This window comes from Nycticebus coucang, chromosome 13 (genome assembly GCF_027406575.1).
Source record: "Nycticebus coucang isolate mNycCou1 chromosome 13, mNycCou1.pri, whole genome shotgun sequence".
In the NCBI taxonomy this organism is placed as follows: domain Eukaryota; kingdom Metazoa; phylum Chordata; class Mammalia; order Primates; family Lorisidae; genus Nycticebus; species Nycticebus coucang.
The window spans coordinates 81995386-82015058 of NC_069792.1; the positions used below are offsets into that span (position 1 = coordinate 81995386).

Here is a 19673-nt window from a genome sequence, read left to right on the forward strand (position 1 = left end):
GTAGTCCACTAACTCCCATCTCTGAACAATCTGTTTCGACCCAGTAGCCACAGTGGTCCTTTCAACACCTACGTTAGATCATATTACTCCCCGGATTAAGAACTTCCAAAAGATACTCAGTTTTCTCAGTTAACAACCAAATTCTTAAAATGGTCTGCGATACCCTACGTAGTCCACCTTATTTCTTCTTTGACCTTCTCTTCTAATACTCGCTCCTGAGAAAAAGACAAGGGGCTGTCTTAAAAGAGGGGGATAAGCATACCAAAAGAAAAAAAGCAAGTGTCTGCCAGACTGACAATCTTTTCGTATGTCTGTGTGTGTGCCTTCCTTCCCAAAGCACATCCTGGCCAAGAATCTCAGCTTCCCTGCCAACTTAGCTTCACTACTGACTTCCCCGAAACCATCCCTGTCCTTCTGCCAGCATTATGAACCCCATCCCCAGCAAGCCCACATGAGTCCAAGCTCACCTGCGGCGCCCTGGAGAAACTCGACATGTTCTCCCCACCAGCCAGACCGTCCTTCTTTTCCAGTAACTAAGCCGGGTCACTCGGCAGTACTGGCTCGGCGGAAACGCAGATACCTAAGCGTGACAGTTCCGAACCCGTTCAACACTCTTCTTTTTTCCCTCCATTCCTGGGTCCCTGTTGATCTCCCTATGGTGGCAGTTTCGTCATGTAAAAGTAAATAATCCAATAATTGAGGAAACAGCTTCTGAGAACAACCCACTTGCTGGAAAACCGAGGAACATCGACGGAGGACACAATTTCCTGCCGACCAAAGCGATGGGAAGCGGAAATGCGTCACAGCGCGCGGTTGTTTAGATGTGGAAGCGGGGACTTCAAGCCCCGAGTGACCTGGGAAGACATGGATCGCTACCTGCTGCTGGTGGTCTGGGGGGACGGAAGAGTCCCGTCGGTGGCGAGTGGAGGGGCGGAGTGTGGGCCAGAAGTGGCGTCCGTAGAGGGTACTGAGAGGCAGCCGGGTAAGCGCCAGGCTGAAAAAGGGCGGGAACCGGAGGGAGGAATTTTGTCCTTGAGTTCTGCTGGGAGTGGGGGAGACCTTAATCTAGTTGCCCCTCAGAGCCATGAGTCCGTCTGGAATAGATCTAATGAGGCCTGAAAAAATGTAATTTTCCTGTAAAAATAAGGACAAATCTGTGGATACAAGATTCTAGCATTCACACGTTTTGGGCACAATAAATGTTTGACAATAAATTTCCTGTGCCTTAGTAATGGAATTTGCTGCTGTTTCAAAACGTATGCGTCATCAGGTATTTCTGCTCTTGTGTTTCACATGCACATAATACACAAAGAAACGAGATGGGTAAGGGTCTTTCTGTCCTAGACTTTACATTATAATGGAAGGAGACATCCTTCGTTATATGACAAATGATCAATTTTAAATGATTTTAACTTTTTGCGATTGCGCTGCTTTTTTGATGCTCCTGTCTAGACACTATTGCATTTTATTTTCCATTTGTTTCGATGGAACAGGCATTTGGGGAAGGAAATGTATGTGGTTGTGCAAAAAATACGGTGACAAAGCTTCCTTTTTAAAAATTACTCTTTTGGGGGCAATTTGGGATTTGTGCTAACTGGCTGGCATGTATCAATCAGGAGCCTTTTCTGTTTTCTGCCCTTGCTTTTGATTTACTATATCAAAATTTAACAGATCTTGAGCAGTGTGTAGTTATTTTACGTACAATTTATTGATCTTGAGTGTCTCTCGTGGTGGATTTGGAATAGGTCAGATTACTTTACTCTGGAGCCCTTAGAGTTGATATGTTTTTTCCTTTTCAGACTTAACAGCTTCAGATGTTTATCATTTCCTGAAAAGAAGCATTAGTGCTTCAATTAATCCTGAAGATAGTACTTTTCCTGGTAAATATAACATAAACCTCTCTTTTTTTCCTGGCACATCGTTTGTATTGGAAATTTATTGATTTGGTCACTTGGGAGTACAAGGAGGTAACTAAGGGAATAGGAATGCAAAACTAGAAAAGACATTACTCCTTTCCTCTAATGCTTGAATAATATCATGAAGTTGTTATGAAATTTATGCTAGGCTGTCACCTTGAGTTTTGCTCCCTTTATGAAATTTGCTTGTCCTTTTATCATCATGAGAAGGATCTTGTCCTGAGTAAAAATACATTAATAATGCTCCCACACTGACTTCCTTACCATTATTTTTTTCTCTTCTTAACTCTTCATTGATTCTCTTCAAAGTAGTTCATGATTGCTGAACACAGTAGTCTTTTCTTTAGTCTTACCTGCTTTGACTTTTTGAAGTATTTCACTTTTTTGACTGCTCCTTTATAAAAATCTTTCCTGCTTTAGCTTCAATTAACATTATACAAAATGTATCTACTTATCTTGATGGTTATCTTCTCTTTTACTTCCTTATCTTTTCCTTTATCTGAGAGTGTTCTTTAAAGTTCCTTAAAACTAGAGTTTAACATCAGAAAAATGGAGGTGCCAAAACAGACTCTTCAACTCCTCTGTCTAGCCAGGCTGAACCAACCTACATAGTCTTTGGAAAGTGAACTGTTTTCACTAAAATGACATGGGTGGTTTTGTGGTACTCAATAGTGATTTAGTAGGTATATTTTCATCATGTTTACGGAGGATTTTAATCTGTTTGAATTGATGACTAAAATAAGAATATAGATTTTGAATTGCGATTAACTAAAGCAGGTGTATTCAACCTTTGGTCTGTGGGCCGCATGCTGATTTTGTAAGGATTTTTTTTTTTTGATTATCTGTGGTATGGGATATCAGGAAAAGTATGCACTGACTTTTTTTTTTTTTTGACTAATTCTCTTTTATTAGTGTTTGTGTATTTAATGTGTAGCCCAAGACAACTCTTCTTCCAATGTATAGTAGAGAGAAAAAAAAAGGTTTGATACCTCTGAACTAAAGCATAGTATTCTTTGAATAAATAATTTTGTTCTTTATGCAGATTGTTCTGTTTGATATTTTAACAGATTTAAAAAAACTGTGTGTATATAAAACTTAGCTATATATTTTATAATTACTTAATTCTTAAGTATGGCATATATGCTGTGATATCTGCTAATTTATGATACGTTTCTTTAATAAGTGTGATTTTGTTTTCAAGCCTGTTCAGTGGGCGGTATACCTGGTTCCAAGAAGTGGTTCTTTGCAGTGCAGGCAGTATGTGGCTTTTATCAGGTAATACAAATTAAAAGTTACCTATCTGTGAATGTCTTTGCTAATTGCATAAATCCATTATTAAATGCAATTTTTTAATTTATTAGTTTTGTAGTTCTGATTGGCAAGAGATACATTTTGATATGGAAAATGACAAAATTGAAGATGTTCTTCAAACAAATACTGAAGAATGTTTGAGTGCCGTTGAATGTTTTGAAGAAGAAGATAGTAATAGCAGGGAATCATTATCATTGGCTGAGTATGTTTATATCCTTTTTATACTTTCTTTACAGTCTGTAACATTAGACAGTTATTTTAAGCAATGAGGATGAAGATTACATATTTTAGCAACTATACTAAGGAGATTCTGATTAATTGAAATTTTTAATCTTTAATTTTGGAAGACATTAGGCAATTTGAGGCTTTTATCTGGGTAACGTTCTTTAAAATGCAAAAATTGATATCTGAAAATGTTTTGTTTCTTAAACTTACATAATTTAAAAAATCATAAAAAGTGATATTTCAATTAAAATGTTACTTTCTTGAAGATAAATTCTGCCAGATAAATTGTAATTTAAGAGCTTACAAAGAAATGTTATTTTAGTATTAACAGCTAGCATTCAAACTAAAGTATCATTTTTATTTTTCTATTTCAGGCTGACTTGTGTGATTGTGTACATTCAATTTATGTTTATTTTCATATTTTCGGATAACTTTTAAAATTTGTAAAGAGCTTTTGAGGAATATATACATGATTGAGTTTTCTTTTAGATTTTTTGATTTGTAGTCCAGTATATAAGTTGATCCAGGTGACATAAATTGTGATAATATTTTTTCATGGAATATCTCATCTCTCAATAGTTAACACATTTGACTTTATTCTTCCATAACATTAAATATTTCATGACAGAAAACTGCTTTTGTTTTATTTTAGAATTCACATATTATAGTATATTTGTAAATAACTTCAAACTTAAAACAGTTCATTTTCTTTTTTTCCAGATCATATTTGTACTGATTAATGAAGGGAGGCCTTGTAGAAGCAGGGAAAAGTTATTGAAACAGGGATTGGTAGAAGTGGACTTTAGCTATTTGTTTAACTTCTCTGGGTCTTTGTTTTCTCATCCATAAAGTATTAGGCTCCTTTTAGATGATTTTTTAGGGGCTTTCATATACCAAAAGAACATTTATCATGGCATTTATCATACCATTTATTTTTCTACCATTATTAAAAGATGACATATTTCTAAGTGACCTATTATTTCCACAAGAGGGAGCCTGAAAACTAGAGTTTAACATAGGATACCTTTAGTTTCTTTTTTTCTTTTACATTTCATACATCCTATGAGAAATGTCTTAAGATTTTTAGACAATGTGGGCTTATAATAAAGGATTGAAGTACCTTTATGATATGTAATAAGCTATTATGAAAAAAATTTCATCATATGGACAAAAAAAACAGGTTTTGAAGATTCTAAAGAGGGTACAGTATTTTTCATTAAGGGCTGTTAAATACTGTTGAAAGAAAAGTCATATCTTTCTTTATTAAATACTTAGCATTTCCTTTTAAGATTCAGAAAAATCTTTGATCTATTAGTTAAGATTTATATTTAATAGACTAGATATGATTTATGGAATTTTGTTTCTTTTTTTGTTTATTGAGTATGGGTAAGAGCTTACTCATAAGCTCATGACTTGAATCATGACTTTCATACGATAAACTTTAGGCAAGTTATGTACAGTGGGGATATTGGTAGTAATAGTATTATAGTAGTACCTCATGGGATTGTCATCAGGATCAGGATCAAATGAGATAGTGTATCTAGCATACTTAACAGTGGCTGGCACCGGGATGCTTTTAGTTTAAATTAACTGTTATGATTATATGTAACGTGTATTTGTATTTTTTTTCTAACTTACCCTTTTAGCCTTTATGAAGAGTCTGCAGAAAATTTACATCAGTTATCAGACAAGCTTCCTGCGCCTGGTAATATGTTATGACTTCTTACAATAATTCATATCTTATCTGAAACACTGTTTATGGATGATTGATAAATTTATGTGAATCTTGAAATTCAAGATGAAAAATAACTTCTTAATTGAAGTTGATGCAAAATGTATGTCATTATTTTATCAATTATTTTACTGAGACTTTACAGTTTTTCCATTGTTTTTCTTCAATTAGGCAAAAATTAGATGTTAGAAAATTAAATATGCATCTCTTTTTCCTTATTTAGTTAACACTAAAGAAGAGTCTTTCCACTATATACCGTTGTTTTCCAGAGTATGTTCTGTAGAACACTAGTCCTATAAACAAGTCCTGTAAAAAGGTATTCTTTAAACTAGATAATTTAGATGATATTTTTAAATGGCGAGGTTAGTATACATATTATCAGGTGGAATGTCATACAGTAAAAGAAGCCCTTTATTCAGCGTTTTTCTACAGTATCATAGTATTAAAATTGTTTTTAATCTTAATCCTTAACCTTAAAGTAGTTTAAGATGATTTTAACAAAGTAGTTGTCTAAAATTTGATACAATTGGCATCCACAATTGTGAAGAGGATTCTTTTCTGAATATTTTAATTATTGAAGGTTATTATTAAGTAGGTATTTGTTGTGTGTATTACATGTCATGCATTGTATTAGGAGCTGAGTATACAGTAATGAATAAAGTACATGTGATTACCATAAAGGACCTCATAGCTTATAGTCTAATCCAGGGGTCCTCAAACTGCGGCCTGAGGGCCACATGCGGCCGTGTGATTGTATTTGTTCCCATTTTGTTTTTTTACTTCAAAATAAGATATGTGCATTGTGCATAGGCATTTGTTCATAGTTTTTTTTTTTTTTAAACTATAGTCCAGCCCTCCAATGGTCTGAGGGACAGTGAACTGGCCCCCTGTTTAAAAGGTTTGAGGACGCCTGGCCCTGTATTCAAGGAGTAGCTGGGACTACAAGCACTCACCACAACACCTGGCTATTTTTTTGTTGTAGTTGTTTAGCAGGCCCCCGCCGGGTTGGAACCTGCCACCCTCCGTGTATGTGGCTGGTGTCATAACCACTGTGCTACAGGCGCTGAACCTGGTTTCTGTTTCATTTTGATTTTTCTGGTGCTTGAGTAAATTTATAATTCTATGAAATTTAAAATTTTGTGAATTTTCCTGTCTTAGGATCCAATGATGTCAGTATAATGGGCTTTCTGAGTATTTTATTGTCCTGTTAAAAGAGAAATCATTTATTTGAACATTGTAATTTTATACTAAATCATCCCTTTTGGGTAATAAAATTCAGTGTAGGAAAATATAAAATTGCACAGATTTTCTTTTTCCTTTGTTGAGAGAAAATGTGTATAATTACTGCTGCAGACTTGGCAAATAATTATGACCTAGGTCATAGTTTTTAGCATATGCCAGCTATTTCAAGATAATAAGCCTTTAAATCAAATGAACACTTTAAAATTTTGAATTCCTATAGATGTGTATTGTTTGAAAGAATTTCAGAAATTAAAATTAAAATTCTTTATTTACTAAGTAAACAAAATTCAGTTGTTCAGGGCACTATTTTGAGATATTTCAAATCTAACTTTTTTTTTTAACTACTAAAATGCCTTCTTCCCTTTCTAGGTAGAGCAATGATAGATATAATACTATTGCCTTCTGACAAAAATTCTCCTAAATGGAAAGACTGTTTACCTGCTATAGGAGCATTAAAACATTTGAAGGAATGGTATTCAGCAAAAGTAACTATAGCAGGAAATCATTGTGAAACGTAAGCTTCTTTGTTCATATTTGATCATTGTCTTTTTTCACAATTAATATGATACAATTTTTTAGACTCAGCATTTGAAAATTATTTTAATGTGACAAGATAAAATTTTATGTTTTTCTTATGATTGGAGATTATTTCGTGAGAATGATCTAGATTTTTCTCATTTCATATTTATGTTTCTGAGATATTTAAGATTTTAGTAAATACTATCAATGCTGTTTTATAACTCTTAAGTGATTATTCTCCAAACACACTGTGCTTTTGAACACGGGTATGCTATACACTAGTTTTGTAATGTCATATTTGTGTTTCACGTTACACGCCAACATACAAATAAATATACATTGTTGTATTTTATGATATTTTGGTATGGATTAAATGTATATTACTGTTTTAATCCTTACATAGGTATTCAGATTGAATTTGTTGACAATTTTTTTCATTCAGTAAATTTTATTTTATTTTATTTTATTTTTTTTATTAAATCATAACTGTATACATTGATATGATCATGGGGCATCATACACTTGCTTCATAGACCATTTGACACATTTTTATCACAATGGTTAACATAGCCTTTCCGGCGTTATCTCAGTTACTGTGCCAGAACATTTACATTCTACATTTACCAAGTTTTGCAAATACCCCTGTAAGATGCACCACAGGTGTGATCCCACCGATCCCCCTCCCTCTATCCACCACCCCCGCCTCCCTTTCCCACTTCCCCCTATTGTTAGGTTGTAACTGGGTTATAGCTTTCATGTGAGAGCCCCAAATTAGTTTCATAGTAGGGCTGAGTACATTGGGTACTTTTTCTTCCATTCTTGAGATACTTTACTAAGAAGAATATGTTCCAGCTCCATCCATGTAAACATGAAAGAGGTAAAGTCTCCATCTTTCTTTAAGGCTACATAGTATTCCATGGTGTACATATACCACAATTTATTAATCCATTCGTGGATCGATGGGCACTTGGGCTTTTTCCATGACTTAGCAATTATGAATTGGGCTGCAATAAACATTCTGGTACAAATATCTTTGTTATGTTGTGATTTTTGGTCTTCTGGGTATATGCCCAGCAGAGGGATTACAGGATTGAATGGAAGATCTATTTTTAGATCTCTGAGTGTTCTCCATATCTCTTTCCAAAAGGAATGTATTCATTTGCATTCCCACCAGCAGTGCAGAAGTGTTCCCTTTTCTCCGCATCCACGCCAACATCTCTGGTCTTGAGATTTTGTGATATAGGCTAGTCTCAGTGGAGTTAGATGATATCTCAAAGTAGTTTTGATTTGTGTTTCTCTGATGATTAAAGATGATGAGCATTTTTTCATATGTCTGAAGGCCGTGCGCCTATCTTCTTCAGAGAAGTTTCTCTTCAAATCCCTTGCCCAGCCTGCGATGGGATCCCTTGTTTTTTTCTTGCTGATGCGTTTGAGTTCTCTGTGGATTCTGGTTACTAAACCTTTGTCAGAGATATACCCTGCAAATATCTTCTCCCATTCTGAGGGCTGTTTGCTTGCTTTACTTACAGTGTTCTTAGATGTGCAGAAGCTTTTTAGTTTGATCAAGTCCCAGTAGTGTATTTTTGAAGCTGCTTCAATTGCCCTGGGGGGGTTCTCCTCATGAAATACTCACCCAGACCAATTTCTTCAAGGGTTTTCCCTGCATTCTCCTCTAGTATTTTTATAGTTTCATGTCTTAAGTTTAAATCTTTAATCCAATGAGAGTCTATCTTAGTTAATGGTGAAAGGTGTGGGTCCAATTTCAGTCTTCTGCAGGTTGCCAGCAAGTTCACCCAGCACCATTTGTTAAATAGGGAATCTTTTCCCCACTGAATGTTTTTAATTGGCTTGTGAAAAATCAAATAGCGGTAAGTAGCTGGATTCATCTCTTGGTTCTCTATTCTGTTCCAGATATCTACTTCTCTGTTTTTGTGCCAATACCATGCTGTTTTGATCACTATCGATTTGTAGTAAAGTCTGAGGTCTGGTAGTGTGATTCCTCCTGTTTTGTTTTTATTTCTGAGTAATGTCTTGGCTATTCGAGGTTTTTTCTGATTCCATATAAAACGAAGTATTGTTTTTTCAAGATCTTTAAAATATGACAGTGGAACTTTAATAGGGAGTGCGTTGAAATTATATATTGCTTTGGGTAGTATGGACATTTTGACAATGTTGATTCTTCCCAGCCATGAGCATGGTATGTTTTTCCATTTGTTAACATTTTCAGCTATTTCTTTTCTTAGAGTTTCATAGTTCTCTTTATAGAGGTCTTTCACGTCTTTTGTTAGGTAAATTCCCAAATATTTCATCTTCTTTGGCATTACTGTGAATGGGATAGAGTCCTTAACTGCTTTTTCAACTTGACTGTTGTTGGTGTATATAAAGGCTACCGATTTATGGATGTTGATTTTGTAACCTGAGACGCTGCTGTATTCCTTGATCACTTCTAGGAGTTTTGTAGTAGAGTCCCTAGTGTTTTCCAGATACACAATCATATCATCTGCGAAGAGTGAAAGTTTGATCTCTTCTGACCCTATATGGATACCCTTGATCGCCTTTTCTTCCCTAATTGCGGTGGCTAAAACTTCCATTACAATGTTGAAAAGCAATGGAGACAATGGGCAGCCTTGTCTGGTTCCTGATCTGAGTGGAAATGATTCCAATTTAACTCCATTCAATATGATATTGGCTGTGGGTTTGCTGTAGATGGCCTCTATCAGTTTAAGAAAAGTCCCTTCTAGACCAATTTTCTTGAGTGTTCTGATCATGAAGGGATGCTGGATATTATCAAAAGCTTTTTCTGCATCAGTAAATTTTATTGAGCACTCATTTTATAGCAAGTACAGCAATAGATGCTGGAAATTTAAGAAATTGAAAAGGCATGATTTTTTTCATTAAAGTGCAAGGACAAACAGGAATGCTAATAGTAAGATAGTTTGTGATAAGTGATATAGAATTCCATACAAAGCTGTATGAGAATAATTCAGAAGAGCAGTTCTCTTTCTCTTTTTGAAGATAAGGAACGGACATCGAGTGTGTGAGTGTGCGTACATCTGACTCATTTAAGCTAATAGTAAGAGGAAAGTCTATTCTTTATCCTTAGTACTAAAGATAATTACTCCTAATTCATGAGCATGTTGGAATTCAATGAATATTTGACAGCTCACTCGAAGACTCGCTTAATGGGGTGCGATAATAATGGTAGTAAAAAACAGCAACATAAACTTTGTAGTTTTGTCTCTTAGGCTTGTTGTTAACCATGATCATTAAATCTAAATAAAATGTAATATGCTGTATGTAATCATTATAATCTTTTTTTATAGGAATTGTCAGAAAATTGTGGAATACCTTTCTGCTAATGTTGTATCCCTAGAAGATCTCAGAAATGTTATTGACTCAAAGGAATTATGGAGGGGAAAGATACAGATACGGGAAAGAAAGGTAAATGCATTGCTCAATTTACCATAGTTTGCAAATAAGCTCTTTCCACTTTATTTACAATACAGATATTTTAATTGTAATGAAAATGTACCTTATGAAGATGTTCTGGAATAGTACTGTATAGAACTTGTGGCAATAATGAAATGTTCTTTATCTGTGCTGTCTTACCACTGCGTAGACAACTGATGAACTGAACTTCTAATTTTATTTAGTTTTTGTAAACTTTAAATAGTCACTGTGATTATGTTTTGGGCACTGCAGTTTATTCTAGAATGTAACAGTGTTTTAAAACATAGAATTAGATCTTGGTTGAGTTCATGTTGTTTATTCACATAGCTTTATTTTATTGCACATTTAAACTACTAGAAAAACTTCGTAGAATATAGTATTTTCTGGGTCCGGGGGAAAAAAAAAGAATATAGTATTTTCTTACCTGTCATACCATCTTAGGTAATCTCTGTTGTCTATTAACCAGCCCTCTGATTTTGAACAATTTTTTTTTTAACCTTATTAGACCTCATGTTTTCCGTCTACAAGATGATAATGATGTATTAGGTGGACTCTTCTAGTCCTAAATTTCTATGAAGCTCATATTCCATTTTACATCTCTTACTATGAAAGAAAAATATGTTTGGTGTTTTTTATAAGTTATATCCATTTTAGAGTAAGTGTTCCTAGTAATTTATGTATTTTTAGGCAAAACTAAACGAAAGCTTTTTTACATATTGTTTAGGATCGCGTAGTAGCATGCATAGGCCCTTATGTTCCTTTAAAGTTTGATTGCACTAATTATGAGACTTTTTTCCCTTTCCAATTCTTCCTTAATAATGGTTTAATAAGACCTCGAGACAATAGGAATTAATGTGGCTGATTCTGTCTTGATGATTTGTGTGTTGGCTCATCTTAATCTCAAGAAAGTTAAATCTTTAGGTGAACTTTCTCTGTAAGTATTTTAATATAGAAGAACCTATGTAGCCAAGTGGGAGTGAAAGATGCTAGAATTGCTTTTATATATGTTTTCTGAAACTGCAAGTCTCCATATGGACTGATAATGGCAAAGTTCTTTTCGTGTGACCCTTTTATTATGAATAGGAAGAATATTAATGTCTATATCTCCACAGGATAAATTTAGAACTTGAAATCACTTTTTTTTTTGGTAGAGAATTGCTTTTTAGCCAAGAGGCATTATAGTGACTAGGACATAAATTCTAGAGTTACAGTGCCTACCATCAAATTCTAGCTCTTTTTTTTCTAGTTTTGTGTTAAGATGTTGGGTAATACTTAGCCTGTTGGTGCCACAGTTGTCTTCATCTGTAAGACTGTGTTAATAATAGTTTCGTAGATTTTTATGAGGATTAAATTATTTAAATACAAAGTAACCACTCAGTATGTGTTAGCCATCATTATTGTTGCTGCTACGGTCACTGTTGCATCCTTTCTGTTACTACTTCTGTAGCAATTCATCTTCTCGTCAACAACATATTCAAAGCAAACTATGTGTGAGACACAGTACTGTGGATCTGGTAATGAATAATAGAGACAGCTTGTCTTTGCATAACTTCCCGACTGGTGGGAATCCAAATATTGCACATTGCAAAAGAGGTATTTTGCATAGAATGGGCTTAACATACTTGCCAGCTGGTATAGAGTTAAAGAGAGCTTTTCATGAAAAATTGATGTCTAGGTTGAAATAAGAAGGATATGCATCTAAATGTGAGAACCACACTTTGAGCTGAAGAATCAAAAATAAATTTGTACATGAGCTTCCTCTCAACTTTTACTTTATAAGATGTATTCATTTTTATAGCATTCATGATGCTTATAGCTGTGTTCTCTTGGTTTCTTTTCAGTTTGGATTTGAAATTAGTTTTCCTGAATTTTGTTTAAAGGGAGTCACACCTAAGAATTTTAGCATATCTAATTTAAATATTGGCTTTCTCGGCAAAAAGATACTACCATTAAAGGATAAGAACATTTTGCCAAAGGTAATTATATTTAATAATTATTGTAATCATTTGTTTGTGTGTATTTTTGTTCCTATAAAATATGTTTGAATCTTGCGTTAATTATTACTAATATATATGTACTTAAGTATGCTCACTAGCATAATTTTTAGTATAATTAAATGCTTAAGTTGTACTGTTATAGGCATTAAATGTTAACGAAGCTGTCATTGTTTTAAACTTTTAAAAAAATATATTACAATTATGGTATCTTTAAATCAGTGTAGTCCTGAAACCACATTTAGTTTGGACTTTAGTATGTGATGTCTAAGACTCAATTTGGAGATAATGTGATAGAGCAGAAGGAACTTTAATGTTAGGGAGGCCTAGGTTTGGAACCTGCCTGTCACCTGTGTGGTGCTGGATATAATCTTGGGTAGATTAATTAACTCAGTTATGAAGTAGGGGCAATAATAACACCCTTACTTTACAAAGCTGTGAGGAATAAATGACATAATAAGAGATTAACATCTGACATAGTACCTGACATATGCTTCCTACTCATCCCATGTCTCAGATGTTTTCTTAAAATGCAAGTAATTACAAAATACACTAATTAGAAAAGCATTCAGTTGGCTTTCTAACATTGGAGAAATAACATAGGAAGAGGGTTTTATATGGAAGTACTTTAAAAATCTACTTTAAAAGACCCAATGTAAGAATAACCAAAGAAACATTTTGGTCATGAAGTTACAAGGATATCAAATAGATGGTTAATATCTTCCGATCAAAGAGTAGTACAAAAAAGGGGGCATAATTTCTGATGTGAACTTATTTCTAATATTTGTTTAGAATTGCTTAATTAACTTGTTATGATCATCTTTCAGAAGAATATTAAATTCTTTTCTAAAGATTACTATCATAAGGTTGATGACCCCAACTATATGAGTAACATATCTAAACTTTTGCTACTATTAAAGAGAATCTTAGAGAGTTTAACCTCTTCAAAAAAATGTAAGATCTATCTCTTCTCTCTCTGTTTATGTATACATACAAAGTCATATATACACATCAACACTGTATACATACATATACCATATATATATGTGCATATGTGCTTATACCTATGTATACTATTTATACACATTATATATAGTCAAATTATTCAGCTTTTTGCAAGTTTAAAACTTGGTGTAGCTTTCTCAAGACATGGTCTCTTTAATGTTTATGTGAAGCACCCTAGCTCCAACTAGTGAAATAACTGTCTTACTAGATTACTGTAACTTAGTTTTAGGTGCTACCTAAAGAAATGCAGTACTCTGATTTCATTTCTCAGAATGGAGCTTTCTGTGTCATATAGCACATGGTTGGCTTCACTATATTTCCTTCTAATTTCTTCAGTTTTTTTCTCCAGAATTTTTTTTGTTTTACTCTCCACATACCATTCAACCCAAGTTCATCCTGGAGTGGCTTTTCTTTCCCTGTTTTAGTACTGCAATCCTACCTGCTAAGAGAGTTTGCTAATTTTTTTCTTCAACACTGCTTGTTTTGTTGAAAATAAACAGCAAACATTGAGCGCTCTTATCCTTTGTCTTCCCTCTTTCTATACTTATTTTCTCCTGTTAAAGCTCCTTCTAATTACTGAGAGATCTTCATATTTGTCTACTCTGAAAGGGAGAATTGAAAGAAATTCTTGTCTGCTATAGAGGACTAAATGTTTGGTTTGCATAATGTGTAAAAAGTTGTTTTTTAATAATCATTTGAAAATTTTTTTTTTCATTTGTAGTATTTAAAGCATCATACAATTTTAATTTCTTTTTTAGGTTTTCCATTATTATGGCCCTGCTTTAGAATTTGTACAGATGATAAAATTATCAGATCTGCCCTCCTGCTATATGTCAGACATCGAATTTGAGTTGTATCCTTTTCATTTATATGTTCATTTTAGATTACATTTTCTGCACCAGATAGAATGTTCTGTTCGTGTCAGGTAAATATATGTGTTAAATATGCACACATTTTTATTTCATTTTATTTATTGTTTTAATGTTGATGTCCAAGTTGGCTGCCAGACTCTTTATTTCTGGATTTGCTGGGAAAAGAGGTTCTTGCTTTTCCCACATTCTGGATTCTAAACCTATCCTATCAGAAATGTTTCTCCTAGGCAAGCACCTTTATTTTCATGCTGTATTTATTTGTCGTGGGTAGGGCTATGGAAGTAATACTCGAAGGTTTTTGTGCAGTTATAATGTCCTGTGTCTCAGCATAAGGACAATCTATTGTCCTGTATTAGAATCATGCTCTAGACCAGAGGTTCTCAACCTGTGGGTCGCAACCCCTCTGGGGGTCTCCTGCATATCAGATATTTACATTATGATTCATAACAGTAGCAAAATTACAGTTATGAAGTAGCAACGAAAATAATTTTATGGTTGGGGGAAGCATAGGAAAGTTGAGAACCACTGCCATAGACCAATGGTTTTCAAACTTTTTTTTTTTTTTTTTTTTTTTTTGTATAGACAGAGTCTCACTGTACTGCCCTCGGGTAGAGTGCCGTGAGGTCACACTTCTCACAGCAACCTCTAACTCTTGGGCTTACGCGATTCTCTTGCCTCAGCCTCCCGAGCACCTGGAACTACAGGCACCCGCCACAACACCCGGCTATTTTTTTGTTGCAGTTTGGCTGGGGCTGGGTTTGAACCCGCCACCCTCGGCATATGGGGCCAGGGCCCTACTCATTGAGCCACAGGCGCCACCCATGGGCAAACCTTTGCTCCTATTTTCATTTACCTAGAGTGGCAGGTTTCTTTTCTTTTTGATTTTTCATGTTTTAATTATGAAAATAATATCCAATTGCAGTAAGAATTCAAACAGTACGAAGACTTTTTTTTTAAAGACTACTTTATTTTATTTTTTAATTATCATTATTGTTTTTTGAGACAGAGTCTCACCATGTTGCCCTGGGTAGAGTGCTGCGGTGTCACAGCTCACAGCAACCTAAACTCTTGGGCTTAAGCGATTCTCTTGCCTCAGCCTCCCAAGTAGCTGGGACTACAGGCGCCTGCCACAATGCCCAGTTTGTTTTTGGTTGTAGTTGCCATTGTTGTTTGGCAGGCTAGGGCTGGATTTGAACCTGTGAGCTCCGGTGTATGTGGTTGGTGCCCTAGCTGCTGAGCTACAGGTGCTGAGCTGACAGTACAAAATCTTCTGAAGTAAAAAGTGAAAGCGCCCATCCTTTATGCCCACCAAGCCTTCTCAGCTGCACATGGGATTTCCAGGGGGTGCCTGGCAATTGGCGATCCCCCGCCCCCATCCCAATAGCAGCCCCCCATAAATTCTGGTGGCGACTTAAAAGCTCCCTTCTTACAGTGTGAAACCATTGCCTTAATGCCTAGGAATGGAAATAGTGGCCAAGAGCAGGCACATTTCCTCCAACTATTACACTATAGAATTTGTGCACCCCACAGATTGTCACACACTCAACACACTGGTGTAAACTGCTCTTGGAGCAAAAAATCTGCCATCAGCAGTCTAGCAGGGCCCTTGCACCCCATTGCCACCTGTCCCCAAGACATACAACACCCTGTACTAATTGGGCTTCAACGTTTAAAAAGCCTTTTTATATTATCCAAAAGAGGTAGAAACCATCCTGCCAGGCCAGCACAACTCCCCAGCGAGAAACTGAGGCAGGCGACTGCGACTCGCTCCACCGGGTGAGCCCCGTTAGCTCAGGGGTCGACCCAGTGGGAAAACTCGCCCGTCTGCGACCCCGGGGCACCCCGACCCTGGCCACCCCTCAGAGCCACCTCCCGCTGCAGCTTAGGCCTGGAGCACGACGGCGCGCCCGGCAGCGACTGCGGCCCCGGCGGCCACGTAATGGCGTCTGGTGGCTCCGCGCGCGCCCACGGGGGCCTGGCCTGGTCCGCCTGCAGCCGCCGGCAGCTGCAGCACCTGCTCAGGTAGCGGCCCCCGCGGCCCCGCGCCCCTCTCCACTCCGCGCGCCCCACTGCTGTCCTTCACCCCACCCCTGCGCCCGCCTCCATCTTCCCACCCCGCATCCACCCTTCCATGCGCCCACCGCCACATGCTCGCCCACCCTTCCCTTCGTCCCTTCGCCTACTCCGTCCACTCGCATCCCACACCCTGCGTCCACACCCTCAATTATCTCCTTCCCTGCACGGGATTCCCCCTGTCCCACTCCGTTCCTGTGCCCACCCCTTAATTCGTCCTTACCCGGTGCCCTGCATCCACTCCCTCTCTCCCCGCAGACCTATCCCTCCAGCCCTCCCGCTCCTTACATTCACTACCCCATTCCCTTCTCTGCCCTCTGAGTCCCCCCTCATCGGCTCCAGTCCCTTCAAACTTTTTTTAAAGGAAAATCTAGAACTTAACCAAAGCTCTTTGAGTGATGGGATTGAAAGATTAGTTGAGCAGGCATGGCTCTGGGCCCTAACTACAACTGGAGCAGCACCTCTTCTCTCTCTTCTAAATATTGGGCTTCCAGGGAAGATCTCATTTCCAGAAAAGCTGTCTGCATCAGAATGGTTTGAAAAGAACAGTTTAAACTGTTTTCATGGTACCACCCAACATTTAGGTGTTTGACCATTTGTTTTTAAGTAATATTCAGTATACTTTTTATGCTATTATTTTAAAAAATGTTCTACAACTTGCAGAAGAAAACATTCCCCCTCAAGTACTGTATTTATGCTTCTGGAATAGGCAGAGGACTTGATCATATTCCTACTCAGTACTTACAGGGTAGGGAGGAGAGAAGAATGTTAAGAATCTGTGGAGAAAAACAGAGTAATTTATAAACTTATGAAATGTTCAAATGTTTCTTCTGCTGTCAACATGATTGATGTATAAGTACCAGTTGGCTGATGTATCTTTTTCTACACTGAAGTAAATAGAAATGTTATCACATATATCTGCAAATATTCAATGTGTTTTTAACTCACTTTTAAGGATATATATGTAAGAAATTTTAGAAATATACCTAAGAACAGAACGTCTTTCTTGTATAAAAAGAAATTGAGGTTGGTTGGAAATGAAACATTGGGATAGTGTTTTTGAATTTTTATTCAAAAGCTGCTGTTTTATAAATTGCTTGTTCTGATTGTTTATAGTAATACTATTTATAGTAGAAGTATTTTTTAGTATAATTTCAGAATTGAATAATCAGGAAAATAATTATCCTAAGGAAAGGAATAATTGTTAATTCCTTCAGTTAAATTTTATAATTGAATTTACACAACTTGTAGAAGAATTAAAATAATCAAACTTAGGGAGTAAATTGTTTCAGAGTTGCCATTTTCTTTAACTCCTTAGTACAGAGGATTGACAAAAAACAATACCAAACAGAATTCCATGTTGCTGTTGGAACAGATTTCGTCTCTGTGTGGCAAGGTATCTCTATAGTTTCTTTAGTTTTTTATCTTGGCCAAAAGGCTGAGAAGCGATGGTTTATAGATGTATAGGAAAAAGAAATGTAACATATTCATCTGTCTGGCTTAATGGCTTGGTTTCTTTAATGTAAAGTGACATGATTTTGGTATTAATTCACAGTGAGAAGTTTTGAACTTCTCATAGTAACTCTAAAAGTACTCTGCAGACAAAATGATGTTTTATTTTTAGAAGAGATTTTCAGAAATAAGCTTTCTGACTGCTAATTGCTTTAAAGTTTTAAAATTTTACAACAGTTTATTGTTAACCTATTCCAACATCTGATTTCAATTTTGTGAGAAGCCATTTATAGACATGCATTACTTTTTTCATGGTAGGGTAAGGGTTGGAAGTGAAAAAACCTTCTAAAGCTTCACTAAGCTATCATTTGGGAGTTTTAAGTTTTTCTTACTTAATTCTGATGATTTAGGAGATTTGTAGGTATTTTAATAGTTATTGTATGTATAATGATGTGACAGTTTTACCTTTTGTAACTATAAAGAATTTTAAGTGGAAACAGCTGTTTAAAGTAAAGTCCAGGTTTTAATAGGAAAAAGTAAAGTTTGCCTTTCTGGGTATTTATTCAACCGTTATATTTCTATGAAAATGATTTTTAATGCACAAAATACATATTGGCAATATCTAGATAGCATTTTCTTACTGTCTTAACAACAAATAGGCTATAATCAAACAATTCTGCTAGGAGAAAATAATATTATAATTATAGCAGTTTTCTTATGATGCTATAATCAAATCTTCATTATAATTCTATTAGAAAATTGATACAGTAAAGGAAATACTATTTTGGCCTTAAGATGCTTGTCTATATGGTAAGTTAAAATTTTGACTTCCAGCCTCTTTCTCTATAAATGTAATAGTCTTTTGAATAATGCAGCCTTTTGACTGAATCCAAATTTTACAGAACAAATCCTTCTATTAAAAGGGGTGCAACAGAGAAAAATGAAGCTTTTCTTGCCTTCTTTGATGCTTAAAAAAAAAAAAAAATCCTGAAATCAGAAATCACAGTTTCTCTACCCTTAATTCTAGTTGTATACTAGGGACTATTCTCAATATTGGAGACCCTGTAATGAATTGTAGAGATGAAGCTTCAATCCTTGGAACTTAAATTTTGGTGGATAAATAGAAAATAAATAACTGCAGGCATAAGAACTATGAAAAAATAAATAGACTGAGGTAGAACATAAGCCAGGGGAATTTACTTTAGAGTAAATAAAGTCATATTTTTCTACAGATCAATTTGCATAAAAGTTTTATGAATTGATATAGTTTAAAAATAATTGTGTACTAAGAATAAAAATATTCTACTCCTAGTTTAGCTCAAGTAGCTAAGTAGCTCTCTGTGTAAAACTAGTGATTGATCTTTTAGAGCCTCTTTATTCTAGGAAATGATAATGTTATTTGCCATTTATCATTAATCATCTCTACTAAATTATAATTAAGAAAGGAAAGTGGCATAGTAGGAAAGTGTATACTTTACATGCTCTAAAGTATAAGAGCATGTACTTACAAAAATTTGAGTTTAAGCTAGCTTTGCCACTCACTGGCTTATAAATTATAAAGTGGATACTTTTTTTTCCATTCTTGAGATACTTTGCTAAGAAGAATATGTTCTAGCACCATCCGTGTAAATGTGAAAGAGGTAAAGTCTCCATCTTTCTTTAAGGCTGCATAATAATCCATGGTGTACATATACCTCAGTTTATTAATCCATTCATGGATTGATGGGCACTTGGGCTTCTTCCATTACTTAGTAATAATGAATTGGGCTTCAATAAACATTCTGGTACAAACATCTTTGTTATAATGTGATTTTTGGTCTTCTGGATATATACCTAATAGAGGAATTGTAGGATCGAATGGCAGGTTTATTTTTAGGCCGTT

The 19673-nt window shown here is 35.5% G+C and overlaps 2 protein-coding genes across 2 annotated transcripts in view; one reads left to right on the plus strand and one right to left on the minus strand.

The window, feature by feature from the left end:
- The window catches only part of MRPL13 (mitochondrial ribosomal protein L13), a 36077-nt gene extending 35314 nt beyond the window's left edge, over window positions 1–763 (minus strand). Inside the window, exon 1 of the mRNA XM_053559297.1 lies at window positions 468–763. Coding sequence (XP_053415272.1) covers window positions 468–494 — 27 coding nt within the window. The 5' untranslated portion in view covers window positions 495–763. The remainder of the gene's footprint in view (window positions 1–467) is intronic.
- A 51-nt stretch (window positions 764–814) lies between these two features.
- Window positions 815–19673, plus strand: part of MTBP (MDM2 binding protein) — a 68309-nt gene continuing 49450 nt past the window's right edge. Inside the window, exons 1-10 of the mRNA XM_053559298.1 lie at window positions 815–982; window positions 1800–1880; window positions 3118–3191; window positions 3278–3429; window positions 5099–5157; window positions 6796–6940; window positions 10269–10386; window positions 12237–12371; window positions 14153–14247; window positions 17663–17735. Of these exons, the coding sequence (XP_053415273.1) occupies window positions 865–982; window positions 1800–1880; window positions 3118–3191; window positions 3278–3429; window positions 5099–5157; window positions 6796–6940; window positions 10269–10386; window positions 12237–12371; window positions 14153–14247; window positions 17663–17735 (1050 nt within the window). The 5' untranslated portion in view covers window positions 815–864. The remainder of the gene's footprint in view (window positions 983–1799; window positions 1881–3117; window positions 3192–3277; window positions 3430–5098; window positions 5158–6795; window positions 6941–10268; window positions 10387–12236; window positions 12372–14152; window positions 14248–17662; window positions 17736–19673) is intronic.